General features: G+C 40.4%; 1 protein-coding gene across 1 annotated transcript; it reads left to right on the top strand.

Annotated features, from left to right (window-relative positions):
* The first annotated feature begins 582 nt into the window (after window positions 1-582).
* GPRC6A (G protein-coupled receptor class C group 6 member A) lies at window positions 583-12431 on the top strand. Its single transcript, XM_037393121.1, has 6 exons — window positions 583-776; window positions 2352-2655; window positions 4540-5367; window positions 8189-8401; window positions 9801-9924; window positions 11311-12431. The coding sequence occupies exons 1-6, from the start codon at window positions 583-585 to the stop codon at window positions 12429-12431; spliced, it is 2784 nt and encodes a 927-aa protein (XP_037249018.1).
* Window positions 12432-15822: the final 3391 nt, after the last annotated feature.

Raw genomic sequence — 15822 nt, 5'->3', positions numbered from 1 at the left:
TACACAGATTTTAAAACTTATAAGAAAAGTGTTGAGAGAAAAGCAGTCTTTCAATAGTTTTGGGTTGGGTTTTCCTGCATCAGGGTCTGATCTAAAGCACACTGTGGCAGGGGGGGTCTTTTCTCAGTATTCTTTGGACTAGCCCCTTAAAATATGGTCAAAGCAATATAACCACCACATTATGCAGTTGCTTCTTCACACCCTGCACTCAGTTGGAAGGTATTCAAGACAAGCCCAAATTTATACCAAAATATTTGCCATGTGTTTCAGATAAGGCATAATAAACTTTGAACACAGCAAAACAGATTTTATGTCCAACATTTCCTCTTAAACTCATTTATCTTTCTCCCTCCCTCTTCACTCTCACACACCTGCACCATCACTTTTTGTGTGACAGCATTGCTGTAGTAGCTTCAATAAAATAGCCTCAGCCAGTGGAGCAAATACAAGCACCTTATGAGGTGTGACTAACTTACGAGCGCAGCCTTTTCCCTTTGCTGCTTTTTACAGATGACATAGGAGCCTCGTCAGCCCTGCAGCTTAATTGCCCTGAAGCTGGTAGTGAGCAAGTGAAACAGAAACATGGCATTTGTTAGCTTTTTGATCCTCTGCTTTGTGGTCGGCACTGATAGCACTTTCTCTTGCCAGAGTACTGACGACTTTGTGGGCGCCAGTTCTCCGGGGGACATTGTTATTGGAGGCTTGTTTGCAGTTCATAGCGAAATGCTGCATCCAGAAGAATATCCCATCAAGCCAGTAATTCAGAACTGCGCTGGGTAAGTAAAACTGGAAATTATACATATAACAAAGGTCACTGAGATCAGGCATGTACCTCTTACATTATCAACAAAAGCTGGTTCTCTTGAATTTCCTGGTCTTTTAAAAGAACTTGGACGTCACATAAATTGTGTGCAAATTAGTACAGGATGATAAAGTATGGCAAAGTTGCAGTTATAAAAAATACTGTGGCTGCCTGAGGAAGGGAATGAGCATTGGATCCTATTTCAATCTTAATGTGTAATCAACTAGCCCTGGAGGTTTGTGCTGAACAATCATTTAATTTCCATGTAAATGCTAATTTGTTGCTATATGTCTGAAGCACTCTGCTGTGCAGTTGTTCGTTATTTATGAAGTTGCATCTACTTTTGATTTGAACACAGGCAGACTGTTCCATTTCACCTAAGCGCATACTAAAATATGTCCCCCGCCTCACAAGGCAGCTCAGCTGCAACTTATGATAGTACCTTGCTGACTAGATTGTAGTTACTATTTTAATTACTTTAATTATGTAGTTATTACACTTTGTATTATAATTGTGGCATTATGCTATAGGATAGACTATACATGAACACCATGTCACATATGGATTCAGGTTCAGACTGTGCATCAGAATATTTGTTTTGCTGTCTTCAAATCCTACTGTGCTTGAAACATCCATTTTTCTGGAAAGAATGCAAAGGAAACCTGGTGAAGGACTTCATTTTAAGTATATAATAAAGCCTTCCTAAGCCCAGGAATTCCAAATATGCATTTTGTTTAATTATAATACAGGTACAAATCCTCAAATTTTATTTGAATTTTGCATGCAACTTAATCCTACATCTGAATCTAATAGTGACCTGGACATTCAGGTATCCATTTCGATTAATTTCAAAATGATGAAGTCGATCATTTTGCCAGTCTTCCAGTATTTTTCTATGGAGTCATAAATTGTCCAAGGTCGATTTGAAATTTAATTTAGTTTGCAAGATTTGTAAACTGTAGAGAACCTTGCCTGAGAGGGGGGTTTTTTGTATTGCAGACATTTTGTGCTAGCACAATTCTCATTAAGCATTTGTTATAATATCCACTGGAGATAAGGGGAATAACTGTATTAACTTCATCAGGTTTAGAGAAGACTTTAGGAACACTATAAGACCTCAACCTCTGAAATATTTTCTTCTATTGTGAAATATTTAGTCCTTTCTTTGATTTGTTACATGTTTTGGTGAAAATAAATACATTTTTAAAAAAGCTTACTGGGCAGGTGAAGTAAATTGCAATAGCTTCACTGGCTTTGACAGATGCTTCCTGAAGATATTACTGGCAAATTTTCATCTAACATGAGAATTAATTCTTTAGTAGCTGCTTTTTTTCAGGAAAAAAAAACCCAAAAACCAATAAACCAACTTTCATTCAGGTATATTTTAAGTTTTGCGTTTATTTTTCTTAAGTTAATCACTCAAAACATACTATCCATCACTTCTTTTCAGTAGTTGTCAATTTCTGAGGGATATCCTCAAAATGGACTTTGCTTCAGCCTTGTTCCCACAAATGTCTTTCTAAAGTAAAACTTCTGTGTTTCCTGACAGCTTTGAAATTCAAATTTTTCTTCAGACACTTGCAATGATACATGCTATTGAAATGATCAACAACTCAACACTGTTATCTGGAGTAACTCTGGGCTACGAAATCTATGACACATGTGCAGAAGTCACTAAAGCCATGGCATCTGCTCTGAGGTTTCTGTCTAAATTCAATTCTTCTGAGGATGTTGTGGAGTTCAAGTGTAACTACTCAGACTACATCCCAAGAATTAAGGCAGTCATTGGAGCCACCTACTCAGAGGTGTCGATGGCAGTTTCAAGGCTGTTGGCTTTGCAACTAATCCCACAGGTAGGTGTGAGGCAATTACGTCGTTTTGGACAGAAGGTCAAATTTACCAAGGTTGGAATCAAGGTGTGGCTCTGATCATAGGGACTGTGAAAGCCACACGTTTGCTACAGGGCAGGATTTGGCTCAACCTAAGGACATCGGGAGGGGTGGGATTCAGCTTCAAATGGAGGGCTTAATTCATTTGCCTAAACAAAGGCAATAAGAGCTACTTCATATGCCCAAGGCACATGCCTCCAAGTGCTATTTCAGGATGATGCTGGGCTCTTGTCAGCCTGGCAGCACCATTATTCAGTCCTGCAAGGCTGTGCCAGTTACTCCAGTGTTCTTTGGATGACATTCAAGGATTCTGTTCAGGCAACAAAGTTACACCCACTGCCTCTAGTCTGGCTGGTGATGAATATGGCAATACCTGGTGTCGAGCTTAAAAAAAAAAAAAAAAAAAAAAAAAAAAAAAAGTCTAAATAAAATTTGGCCAGAAATCTGGAAATTCTCTCTCGCCTAAGAGAGATGAGATGTTGGAATCTGTGGTAATTCTGGACAGGGAAGTGAGGAATATTGCTGTAAAGTGCAGTTTTACTCATGTTACTCTTTATAGAAGAGAAAATATACAACTCTCTAGATCCATGCTGCTCCTTCCCAAAACATCCTTCTCTATTTCTGACCTCTCTAGGACTCGTACAGTCCCGCACTTGCACTTAGGCCAGTCCTTACTTTTCTGCTTTCACTACTGTAACGGAGTTTGGGTCAAGGCCAGGACCAACGAGGGAAAAGGAGATCCGCTTCCACAGCATCCTGTGTTGCAGGATGGGTTTGGCCATTTGACATAAACTACCTCCCTTCAACACAGCAACATAGTAACCAAACACGTGGAAAAGAAAGAAAATCCAAACTAAACAGAACTTCTAATGGAATCTTGTCCTCTGCAGTGGTAGGAAGTAATTATGACCTCCAGCTCTAGCAGAGGAGTATGTATGAAAATTAAAATGCCACACCTGAACATAACCAAAAGGCAATTGGTGAAACAAATCTGCATTGGGGCACAGAGATGGAAAAGATGACCCAGCAGATTTTTCTCATCCATAGTGTCTGTAATCTTCTGATATCAGATATTTGGTATCCCCTTCAGAGACCTGACTCATTTTGGAAACCTTAGATTTGTTTTTTTTAAGAACTGTCAAGCAATGTAGGAAATATAAGTGTAGGGGAAAAAGTTCCTACAAACAAATAGAAAAGGATTAAAACTAGAGAAATTTAAATAGCAATGTTCCATTTATGTTTTTCTAGCTACATTCACAAGGAAAAGGTAATACATCTTTTATATGAAAGAATTATAGTATTCTGTAGTATTGGTTACTGCTTGTTTTTCTGGGAGGTTCTAACAGGCTTAGTGATCCCTTTAAAATATAATAATTAAATCTTGGAGAGAGAATATATATATACAGGTGAACCATACTAACATATTCAGTGATATTAAAATACTGCAAAATGTAAGGGTACTAGCAACTTGAATAATAACTCAAACAATGGTTAATGTTTCCAATGCTTTAAATATTGTTTTGAATAGCATGTTGATGGTATCTGAACAGAGTAAAAAACCTTACCAGCATGATTGTCATATCCATTTTGAAGGGTTTTATTCTCTGCCTTCACTGAAGTAATTATGTGGATCAGGATGAAAATCGTGGAACTGGTAATGGGCATGAGTCTGCATCCTAAGAGCAGGGTGAGGCAACCTGCCCCATTTGGCTGCACCTTGCTGACACTCACTCACAGGAGGAGGGAGACTGCATCAGGCTGGATGAAAGAGCAATCATGGCAGCTTTGGATCTCTCGGTGTCCTTTGGAGGAGATTGCCTCCATAACTGAATTGTTCGCTCTTCCTAGGTCAGTCCTGCATCATCAGCTGAAATCCTCAGTGACAAAATCCGGTTTCCTTCTTTCTTCAGGACTATCCCCAGTGATTTTCATCAGACAAGAGCAATGGCACACTTGATCTGTGAGTCTGGGTGGAATTGGATTGGAATAATAGCCACTGATGATGACAACGGGCGGTTTGCTCTGGAGAGCTTTGGAGTCCAGGCCATGGCAAACAATGTCTGCATAGCTTTTAAAGAAATGCTACCTGCCTATCTCTCTGACAACACCTTTCACACCAAAGTTGATCGTGCAATTGAGAAGATTGTCAAGGAAACCAGAGTAAATGTTATTGTTGTCTTTATGAGACAGTTCCACGTGCTCAAACTATTTAAGAAGGCAGTTGAGAGAAATGTAAATAAAATCTGGATCGCAAGTGATAACTGGTCGGCTGCAGTCAAAATCAGTACAATTCCCAACATCAGACAACTGGGAACCATTGTGGGATTTGGATTTAAAAGTGGCAATGTCTCCACATTCCAAGACTTTCTAAGAAACCTTCATGAAAAGCCCACTGACAACAACAAGTTTTTACATGAATATACTACACTTTTGTCACTCTGTGCACACCTGGAATATCATGATTTTCAAACATGCATTTCAAACCAGTCCCAGGATGATCTATTGCAAAATGTTGAGAATAAACATCAGATCTGGAGAGATGATTTTTTGAATGCTAACGTTGAATCGGGATTTATCCATAGTACTATACTTGCAGTCTATGCCATTGCTCACGCCATTAAAGGGCAATGCAAAGACAGAAACTGCAAGGATCCCTCTGCCTTCACTCCATGGGAGGTATGACGTTAATTCTTTCAGGTCTTATTCTCTGCATAACTTTCATCTCATTTTTGCTCCCACATCCCTGGATTCACTAGCTTGGTCCTTTTACTAAATTATTTTTTCTTCCTGTTCCTTCTTTTCTTCACTGGCTGAAATAACAGACTATGTGCTAGAGCAGCAGTATCTAACTGCTGCAGTGATAAGGACTAGATTCCAGGTTTTTCTCCCTGTTTTTGGCCCATGTAGGTGCAGAGGCTCCTGGTGCTGAGCTGTGGCTATATTCTGCTGTAGGTAGAGAATGATTATTGCACTTCATGTACAGACAACTAGCTGATGGTGAATAACTGCATATGCACCATCTCCTCCTTCATGGGTACATTAGCAATGGCTGTAAACACATGACTCCACAGGTGCAGAAGGGATCTTTACCTGCTGGGTTTCATTAGCTACTGTAACACTTGCCCCATCACCTCCAAAGAGCACACAGCATAGGCACTAACTTGGGTGAAGGCTCCAGTCTGTAGGCTTCTTGCTGGAATGCCTTGCGAGCTACTCGTGTGAGATAGAATAAAATGTATAGTCAATCTACAGTTGACTTACCAGCTATTCAGCTACTAGCAGTCGGTCCAGTTGCTGCAAACCACTGTAATACACAGCAATGAGTGTTCTTGAGAGATGGGGATACAGCAGGATAGGAGTGTTCACCAAAGAGTTTCAATTTTCCAATTTCTCTCTCACCATTGTCTCTGTTTCATCTGAATTCAGGTATTTTTCTCTATAAGTAATCTTTATTTGAAAGTGAAAATGGAACAGACTGTTCCTCTGTCTGATCTTGATTTCTACTGAAGTGACTGGTAGGAAAATTAGACACAGCCTTTAAGATGAGTGAGGTACTTGTTATCAAACTCTACTAGGTAGAAAAGAAGAGGAAAAATCAGACAAGTAAACCTGACCTGACCTTTTACCCAAGAACTTGCTCAGGAGTATTCACTTTTACACAATTATACTCAGAGGACTAAACAAAAGTTAATTTAAAAGTCAATCAACCACTGAAGCATTCTGACTTGCTCTGACCTCTTATCCTAGGTCAGGGCAGGTCAAACCAAGGTAGGGGCTTTGAAAAAATACTGAAACAGTAACAATCAGACTCTTACATGAATTTGTAAATGTGAATAGGACAAATTCAGGACTGCTTTACAGGGGGCTGCAACTTCATTGAGCTGCATTTACATCATTACTGAATTAAATCTCAAACAACCCAAACTAAAACTACTGTTACGAGGCTAAGAACTCGTGAAGAAAACTGAAAGTTATACCTCCTGTATTGCTTTCACAATAGAATTTCTGTACACTAAATTTAAAGCCTCTAGAAATGGATATACATATACAAAGCTTAGGATGCAACTAATCCATGTCACACATCTCCACACACAGAGAAGCAACAAGGGTAATCAGTGTTACAGACTTTGCTGAAGTAGCTATCAGTTACATCAAAATGTTACTATTAGCTCCTTCTGTTTGAAGCTCAAGATATATTCAGAAAGCTCTGTTGTTACCATATTGTTAGAGAAATTGGTAAAGTGGAGAAGAGAAAAATTAAATTACTAGCCTGAATATATACAATAAAAAAACCCTATTCAGTCCAACAGAACTATACAACATCCAACTCAAATGCAATATTGGTTAGAAGCACACTTTGATTCTTCACAGATGGGTAAAGATGCAGTGAGTATATATATATGAACTCTCAAAACAACTATGTTATACATGAGAAAATGACGTTATATGCATATATATACTTGCCAAAGCCTATTAAGTAGCAGATTTATCAGCATGTCCATTAGATGCTATAAATATCACAAACAGATCCATGCAAGAGCATGCTTTAAGGGGCAGTTAAATTCAGCCTGTCACCAAAACCTGGGGTTTTTTTCTTCTTAATTAATCCCTGTTGCCAAAAATTGTGAGGCCTGCAAAAGCATAAAGCCTTTGCTTCAGTTCAGAACTACAGCGGCAAATGAAAGTCATTCTATGGTCTCCCTATGAACTGGGAGTGGGTTATATGTACCTTAACCAGTTCTTTTCTAGATTCACACAGAACTTTTTATCTGGCTGTTTGTCATGAGGGAAACAGAAATATCCCCCTGTTGAACAGAATGGCTTGCAATATGAAGCTGGACAGTTGCCTTAACAAAGCATGCTTGTTTTGATATTTCCTATGATCTATAAAATACGGCCTTGTTGTTTATTGCCATTGTGCCATTGATCACTTCACCTGAGCAAACTGGCGTTTAACAGTTCTGAGTCTCACCTTGCAATGCATAGTATCAGTCAGAGTGACAGCTGAAAACAATGTTACCTATTTCCAGACAGGCTGGGGGAGGTTTCTGTGGAGCAAGTATTGTCCAGATTGACTCTGGTGACAGTAAAGTAACAATAGGAGCATCACTCACAGTCATTCTTTACAAGAAGGAGTCTTCCAAAATGCCATTAGTTCTTGCAAGCAAAAATCTTTTCTTTCCCATCATCGTACCAGAATTTCCAAGGCTGGAACAAAATACTAACATGAGTATTTGTACTCATTGCATAGAGTTAAGAAAAGATTATATTTTATTAATAGATTTTTAAGGTCAACAGGACTGTCTGAATAATGTAATTCTGTGTCAGACATCAAACTAAACAGTTATAAAGATGACTTTTAATTTTAACGTTTCTTTTACTCCTAAAAACCAACAGGTCTTTTTAACTTGATATCATCACACAGATGTAAAACTACTGAGTTTATTGCACTGATATGGTACTGATATATATTATCATTCCTTATACTTATGCTCAGCTCCTTGAAGAACTTAAAAAAGTTACAGTCATTGATGATGATAAGGAAATCAAGTTTGACTCCAACGGAGATATGAGCACCAGCTACGATGTACTTCTTTGGAAAGAAATTGATGGCCACATGGAAATTACCACCATGGCAGAATATGACCTAGAGAAAGGTGGCTTTATCTTTGAGGATGAAGACCAAAAAAAAGCATTTCTGGATTTAAAGGTAACTTTTAATTTGTGAAAAAACATGTGAAGTTTGTTTCATATGTTTTCTTCTCCCTACAGTATTTGTAACTGAAGTATGTGTCAGCTAGAAATCTCTCCTGTGGTTTCATGTTCTCCTTTCAGAGCAAAAAACCCTCTCTGGGGATATTCAAACACTTTCATGCACCCTGAGAAGCCTGTCAGCCTGTAAGCAGGCTCAGTGATTTGAAAAAGAGTTATTTCTCCAGAATGCTCCTAGGAGATTTCCTAAGATGAGAAATTATGTCTGTCCTAAGGATGCTACTCCAGAATTTTGAAAAGGGGTTTTAAAATAAAAAATGACTGTCTGTAAAAGCTCCCTCTCTTTTGTACCACCACCATTTATTTTGTAGATGAAGACTCATATCTGTATTAAAAAAAAAAAAAGAAAAAAAAAGAAAAAAAAAGAAAAAAGCTTTGTTGTTATTTGCTTCTGTTAGAGCTGGAGTCAGCACAGCTACAGGAGTCTGAGGTGGGTGGTACCACCTGGAGCCCCGGCACTGGTGTTGACAGGACTAGTGGGTGTCTCTACAGCTGGATAATGTTATCTGTGCATGGGTGGAAGTCTGTGTTCATGACTAATGGGGCAGGGTGAGGCTGCTTACCTGGTGGGCTGGATTCGAGTCTCAGCGCACAGACTCAGCTGAGGACTGAAGAAAACCTCAGATCTTGTCCCCCTTTGTGGCGCTGCCCAGGATGGCAAGCAAATGTCTCTACCTACTTGTAAGCCATCTTGAAGAAAGAAGAAACAGCAGTGTCCCTTAGGACTGCTTCTCCATTTTACAAAAAATTGTCTTTGGAATGAGGACTGGAGCCCAGACCTTGAGACAAGGCCCTGATCATGCACCCCAGAGTGGTGCTTCCTGACTCAGGGATGAGCTGTTGAGGGTCAGGAATATCAGAGCTGCAGTGCAGAGCACCCACCAAGGTGTCTCCCCCAGGCTCAGAGCAGCTGAAAGGCATTTCAAGATCTCACTTGTGAAGCAGTCCACTTGAATCCTCCATCAGATCCATCAGATGCTTCTGAGCTTTCTTTGGAGCTAATCATTAGCAGTATAAATTCCAGGTTCAAAGCTGGATGAGACACTTTGATCTGGATTTTAAAGCTACAGACGATTCCACTGATTGGCATTTGGGGCCAAAAAATATAATTATCAGGTAGATAATGCCCCATCCTGTCACTTATTGAATGTGTGGAGAAAACAGAAGAACATAGAGCCTACAATGCCTTTTTTCAGCATCATTTTCAGATTCCCTTAAAATATGTTAGATACAAGAGAGTGCAAATCACAGAGTTACTGGAGGTTTATTTTAACGTTTCTAAGTAATTAGTTGTGCCTGAGCTGATTTTTTTTTCTTTTGTCCTCTGCACACTGCAGAAGGTTCAGTCAACATGCTCCCAGCACTGCAGGCCAGGACAGATGAAAAAGGTTACAGAGAGTCCACACACATGCTGCTATGAGTGTGTTTACTGCCCAGAAAACCATTACAGCAATCAAACAGGTAAGAAATTGTGATCCAAATAAAGGTTTATTTAGGCATCAATATGATTGTTTTGTTTGGGTATAATGCGCCTTGCAACCTTGGGTAAATCTTTGGAATGGGACAAACGGACATATTTGTCTATGCTCAGTTTCCCAAATGCTAGTGTTTGGCCTATAAAATAGGTTTAAATGCTTTTTAGAAGACAAAACTTAAAGCAATTGGATTGTCCAGATGACTGGCATTATCCTTTGTTAGGATGGAAAGTCTGGATGATTTATCAGACTGACTTTCATTAAAATAGAGCCTTGCTTCCCTGTCTTTCCGCAGTACACCCAGTCTAATAAGGAAGAAATTCTTCACTGTGAGGGTGATCAGGCACTGGCACAGGCTGCCCAGAGAAGCTGTTGATGCCCCATCCCTGGAAGTGTTCCAGGCCAGGCTGGATGGGGCTGTGAGCAACCTGCTCTAGTGGAAGGTGTCCCTGGCCAGGCCATGGGGTTGGACTAGATGATCTTGGAAGGTCCCTTCCAGCCCAAACCATTCTATGAGTCTACAAAGTTCAAGGGTTATGTATTTTTCCTTACCAGCATATTTTTGTCTTACCAGGGAGTACTGCGAAGTCTGATATAATTGTACAGTAATATTTTCTAGTATCAAATCAGATGTGTACTTTACCTCTTGTTCATTTACAGATTTGAGCAAAATTCTTTAAAAGGTAAAATTAAATATGGAGGAGAAATATGGAATTAAGAAAGTTGTGGTACAATGTACTTTTAATACCCTGAGAGCAGAAGGAAATTAAATCTTATCTTTCTAATTAAAATAATTGTGAAATTTCTCTGTATCAGAGGATAGGAATCTTAAAGCAAAAGTAACCTTTCAAAGCATAATATAAAGCAATGTTTATTCTTGCTGTTGTATTTCAAAAGCTATCTGTAAAGAGAAAGTTTGGGTTTTTTTCTTGTCAAAATAGATAAATGAAAGCAACGTTGTTTCAATTTCTGCAAAAATTTAGTTACTCCCAAGTCACTGTTCAGGTTTCAGTTAAAGTTTGCCTTTCCAGAGCTCTGGCCAGGTCATGTATCGCTGGTCAGCAGTGACTAAGGCAGTGTTAGGACCCTGGTCACTCTCCCTGTCCCCTCCCAGGCCCTGGCTGCAGGCAGCCCCTGCTCACAGCTGGCAGGCATTTGTCCTTTTGGCACCACTGCCAGCATGGCACCGCAGCGACCGCAGCCCTGCAGCTCCTCCCCCTGGGCAGCAGCAGCAATAGTCGGAAGCGTCAGCCCTGCTTAATCAACTCGGCACCCCTTCCCACATTGCTCCTGCATCTCACGCCTCCGTAACCCACTTCGAAGTTTATTTACTTCGGATTTCTAAGTTATCTTCCTTTTTTTCTGCTTTCAGATATGGATTACTGCTACCGATGTAACAACAAAACCTACTGGGCTCCCATCAATAGCACCACATGCTACAGAAAGACAATCCATTTCCTCGCCTGGACTGACTGGTTTGCTATTTTCCTCCTCCTTCTCTCCTCTTTTGGGGTTGTTTTGGTTTTGTCAGTTAGTATAATATTTACTAAAAACTTGAACACGCCAGTTGTAAAGGCATCTGGAGGTCTAACTGTCTGCTATACTATTCTCTTCAGCCACTTCTTAATTTTTTTAAGCACTGTCTTCTTCATAGATGAACCCACAGAATTCAAGTGTAAAACTAGACAAGCCCTCTTTGGGATAAGTTTCGCACTCTGCATTTCATGTATTTTAATAAAGTCACTAAAAATTTTACTAGCCTTCAGCTTTGATCCCAAGCTGCAAAACTTCCTGAAATGCATGTATAAACCTATTCCCGCTGTGGTCACCTGCACTGGAATTCAAGTTATCATTTGCACCTTCTGGCTAGTATTTAGGACACCTTTTGTAACGCAAAATTTCTCAATTCCGAGAGCAATAATTCTGGAGTGCAATGAGGGGTCTATTGTGGCTTTTGCAATTATGTTGGGCTACATTGCTGCCCTAGCCTTCATTTGCTTCATATTTGCCTTTAAAGGTAGGAAGTTGCCAGAGAACTACAATGAAGCTAAATTCATCACCTTTGGCATGCTAATTTACTTTATAGCATGGATTGTGTTTATCCCTGTCTATGCAACTACATTTGGCAAATACCTGCCAGCAGTGGAAATCATTGTTGTTTTAATATCCAATTATGGAATCCTCTGCTGCATTTTTCTTCCAAAGTGCTATATCATCATTTTCAAGCAAGAAACTAACACAAAATCTGCCTTTCTCAAAATGATTTACACATATTCCTCCAAGAGCGCAGGCAGCATTGCTGTTAGTCAGATTTCTTTGGACTCAAAGTCTTCCAGCCCCCGAGCTACTATTTCAGACTCGTGTAAACCTGAGAAAAACTCTGCGAATGGAAACTGCCATTTCCAAGTGCCTGGGCAGACACTAATAAAAGGGAAAGTTCTTCCTAAAAATATTACACGGACTATGGTCAGGAAAAGACTTTCCAGCATTTGACTGGCCGGCATGAAAGTACCAAAAGATGAAAAGCCATCTCAGGGAGCCATTTCTCTTTCAGGTCTCTTTCCTTTTGGCATCTCCAAGGAGAGCAGGCCACATGAAATGCCTCCTCCTCTGGTACTTGAGCAGTCATCCATTACCAGATCTGAAAGGCTTTCCTGGCTGACAGAGGCCAGCCCCTGCTCCTGTAGGCACTGTGAGGTGCAGTCCCCTTCAGCAGCTCCCTTCCTTCCCCAGCCCCCTCACACCGACCCGTGGGAACCTGTTCCACAATCTCACTTCCCTGAGTGAGGCAGAAGCATCAGGAAATTATTATTTCTCACAGACACATAGGTGGTACCATATGGGTGTGCCCCACTGTTTTTGCATCTTCTATGCTCAAATGTTTAAGGAGCTCTTCTCACCTGGCTCTGCTTTACAGATCAAACAGAACCCTCTCCCAGCCTTTGTTTGCTGGGATAAACAAGCTCAGTCCTTTAGTCACCACTTTCAAGATAGGCTTTCCCTTCTCCTGAACATCTAAAAGTAATCCTTTTCACCTGATATCAGTGAATGTTTTTATTAATTTTTTTTTACTCCCCAAAATGGCCCACCTTATTCCAGACAAGTGCTGCAGTAACATTTAAAGTTCTTTGTATTTACCAGGATGATAATGAACTAGAGATGGGTCTATCTAAAAATTAAAGAATTTCTCTCGAGCTCTGCAGTTATAAGCATGTTAATCTACTTTTTTTGCCCATACTCAGGGGAAGTACAGTGATTCACCTCATCCACCTCCTCTGATGCATGAGAGGAGGGGAGCCACTATGTTTGTTCCCTTAGTTGGGGATGTCATGTCAATGTGTAATGTCAAAACTGATAAATGCAAATGGATTACTCTCATTAGCATAAATAATGCAATGACTAGGATCAGCACGAGCGCATCCTGGGAATTTTAGTTTTTTTGATACATATTTTAAAAATCTGATTTTCAAAAAGAAAATGACAATGCACCATTCTGATACATAGAAATAGCACAAGGATGAACCAATATGAGCTGCACTGGATGAGCCTCTGCTCTGTAGTTCTGTCAGTACAGCTGTGCTGTGCCTTCTGTAGAGGCAAAGGGCACATTCAGAGGAGGAAATTTTCTGTCAGGACAGCGGTACCACAGAGCTTTTTCTAACTCTAAACAGCACAGCTCTGCTGCCAGTCCAGAACCATGAGAAATACCTTTCTGTGTTCATAAAGCCTAGACCATATTTGCTATTCTAACTTCTGTGCCTTGTTACTGTGAAATCATACTAAATTCCTTGAGTCTTTCCCCATATTTCTATTTAGATCTGGAATAACTGGATGTTGTAGCATGCCAAAATAAAATTCAGTAGGTTTGGTGTTACACATGCATATTGTATTATAGTTATGTACAATATATCTATTTTTCTATCACCTCTATTTATATGTTGCCAACCCTTATCCATATGATTTTTCTACTTGTATTTTGAACAAGATAGCTGCAAATCACATTTCAACAATGGACACAGGCAATGAAATTACTGTGACATGAAGACTACATATGTGCTACATACTTGTGAAGACATTTTTAAAGTCATTTGAATGGCAAGGGTGCAATTTACTACATGTTTGAGTAATTACTCAAGTTCTGTAGCTGATTGGAAGAATGAAGGTTTATGCACATATATGATGAATGCTGTTCATGCGTCAGTTATCACAAATACTGTTCTGAATATGAAGTTATGTACAATAAGGTTAAAATTCCTGCAATTTGGCTGCCAATGCAGCAAGAAGTCTCTCCCTAAAAGAGAGAAGCAAAGCTTACATTGCACAACAACTTTCAGCACTCAGACGGTTAGAAAAGTTAATTTGGTTCGACCGTCATACCTGTATTTATCATTTTCAAAAGTGTTAAGCGTATCATGCCTTGAAGATATATGAAAGGGAATGATTAAAGCCATATTGTTATTTAAAATTGAGTTTGCTTACTTAATTTCCTAATCTTTCCCCATGACCTCTGATTTTGCCATAAACCAGTCTGTTTCTAAGAAATGTCCTTTAGGTTGAAAGCTACGTACAGCAGGGCATTCGTGGAAAGTTGTCCTAAGGAGTAGTGTGTGGTGACAGCGATGTGAAGGTCTCTACAGAGGGTATCTTTAAGGAAAGTCATCACATATGGCAGAATTTCAAAGGAGTCCTACATACTACATCTGCCTCTCCAGCTACTCAGGTGTTCTGCGTAAAGCACATTCAACAGTGGAGCTGAGGCAATGTAACAGATTTGCTAGCTAGGCTTGGCAGAAAAAAGAGACACTGTACCAAGATGTATTACATATGCTTTTAAATGCCTTGTCTGCAAGAAGCAAGTGATCGTATGTAGGTAGAATATACAAGGATTGTGCTATCCTATACAGAGGGTATGGAAAAGCTGAAAATACGGGTTTGTGATGCTAAAGGGAGCATTTGCACACATTCCCCCGCCCGGAACAGTAAGTATTCCAGCAATCCAACTATTTCTGTTACCAGGCGCGTGGACATTAAATGAGCCTGAAACAGATTTTCATCCCCAGAGCACAGAAAAGGAATCACCTTCCCGAGTCATAGCAAAGTCTCAGCACAAACGTCCCCAAATACATTGCTGTCCACAGCGAGGTGAAGCGTGAAATGGCCATTTGTTGAGGGCAGTGGGAGGCTGCTCTGGATGTAAACACTATTTAACCTTTTCGAGTTTTATGTCGTTCATTGTTAATAATGCTAAATGACGCATTCTGAAGCCACTCTCACACAGTGCACTGTATCTTTAGAGAGAATGAAGCCTGTTACAGACATCAAGTTTTTCAAGTCCTCTCCTCCAGGGCGTAATTCTCTCAAGGTTTCAGTAGCTTTAACTGTGCAGACGCCTTTCAGCTGCCCATAACCTTCAGAGCAGTTCTTTGGTGAGCGCTCAGAGCTATTGACGTGAGCTGCAGGCTTCCTCCCGGCAGCTCCGCTGACAGCCTCTGGAGCTGCAATGACTCTGAATGTGCGGGTTACAGCAGGACTAGCAACTCGCAGCCACCTCTGGGACGCTGCTTGTAACGAATGATGCTGAGCAGCCCAGCCCAGATGTCCTGACCCTTTCTACCCTTCCCAGCTGTGTCTCCAGAGACAAGGAGCTCTGTCAGACACCATGCCGCTCGCTTGGAGCAGGAAGAAGGCAAAGGGGCTACAGGCAGGCTACAACCCCGTGTCACCCTGCAGGTCTTGGCTGCCGGCGCGTCTTCATCTCCCCCACAACATTTTGAAGCTGGGCAGAGCCACTTGGGGGGTGTGAGGGGGTGTGTGGGGTGTGTGGGGGGGTGTGTGTGGGGGGTGTGTGTGTGCACATACTCTTTCTTTTTGTTATTTTTAGAAG

Source organism: Falco rusticolus, chromosome 6 (assembly GCF_015220075.1).
Source record: "Falco rusticolus isolate bFalRus1 chromosome 6, bFalRus1.pri, whole genome shotgun sequence".
Lineage (NCBI taxonomy): Eukaryota > Metazoa > Chordata > Aves > Falconiformes > Falconidae > Falco > Falco rusticolus.
This window is presented reverse-complemented; position numbering and strand designations above follow the sequence as displayed.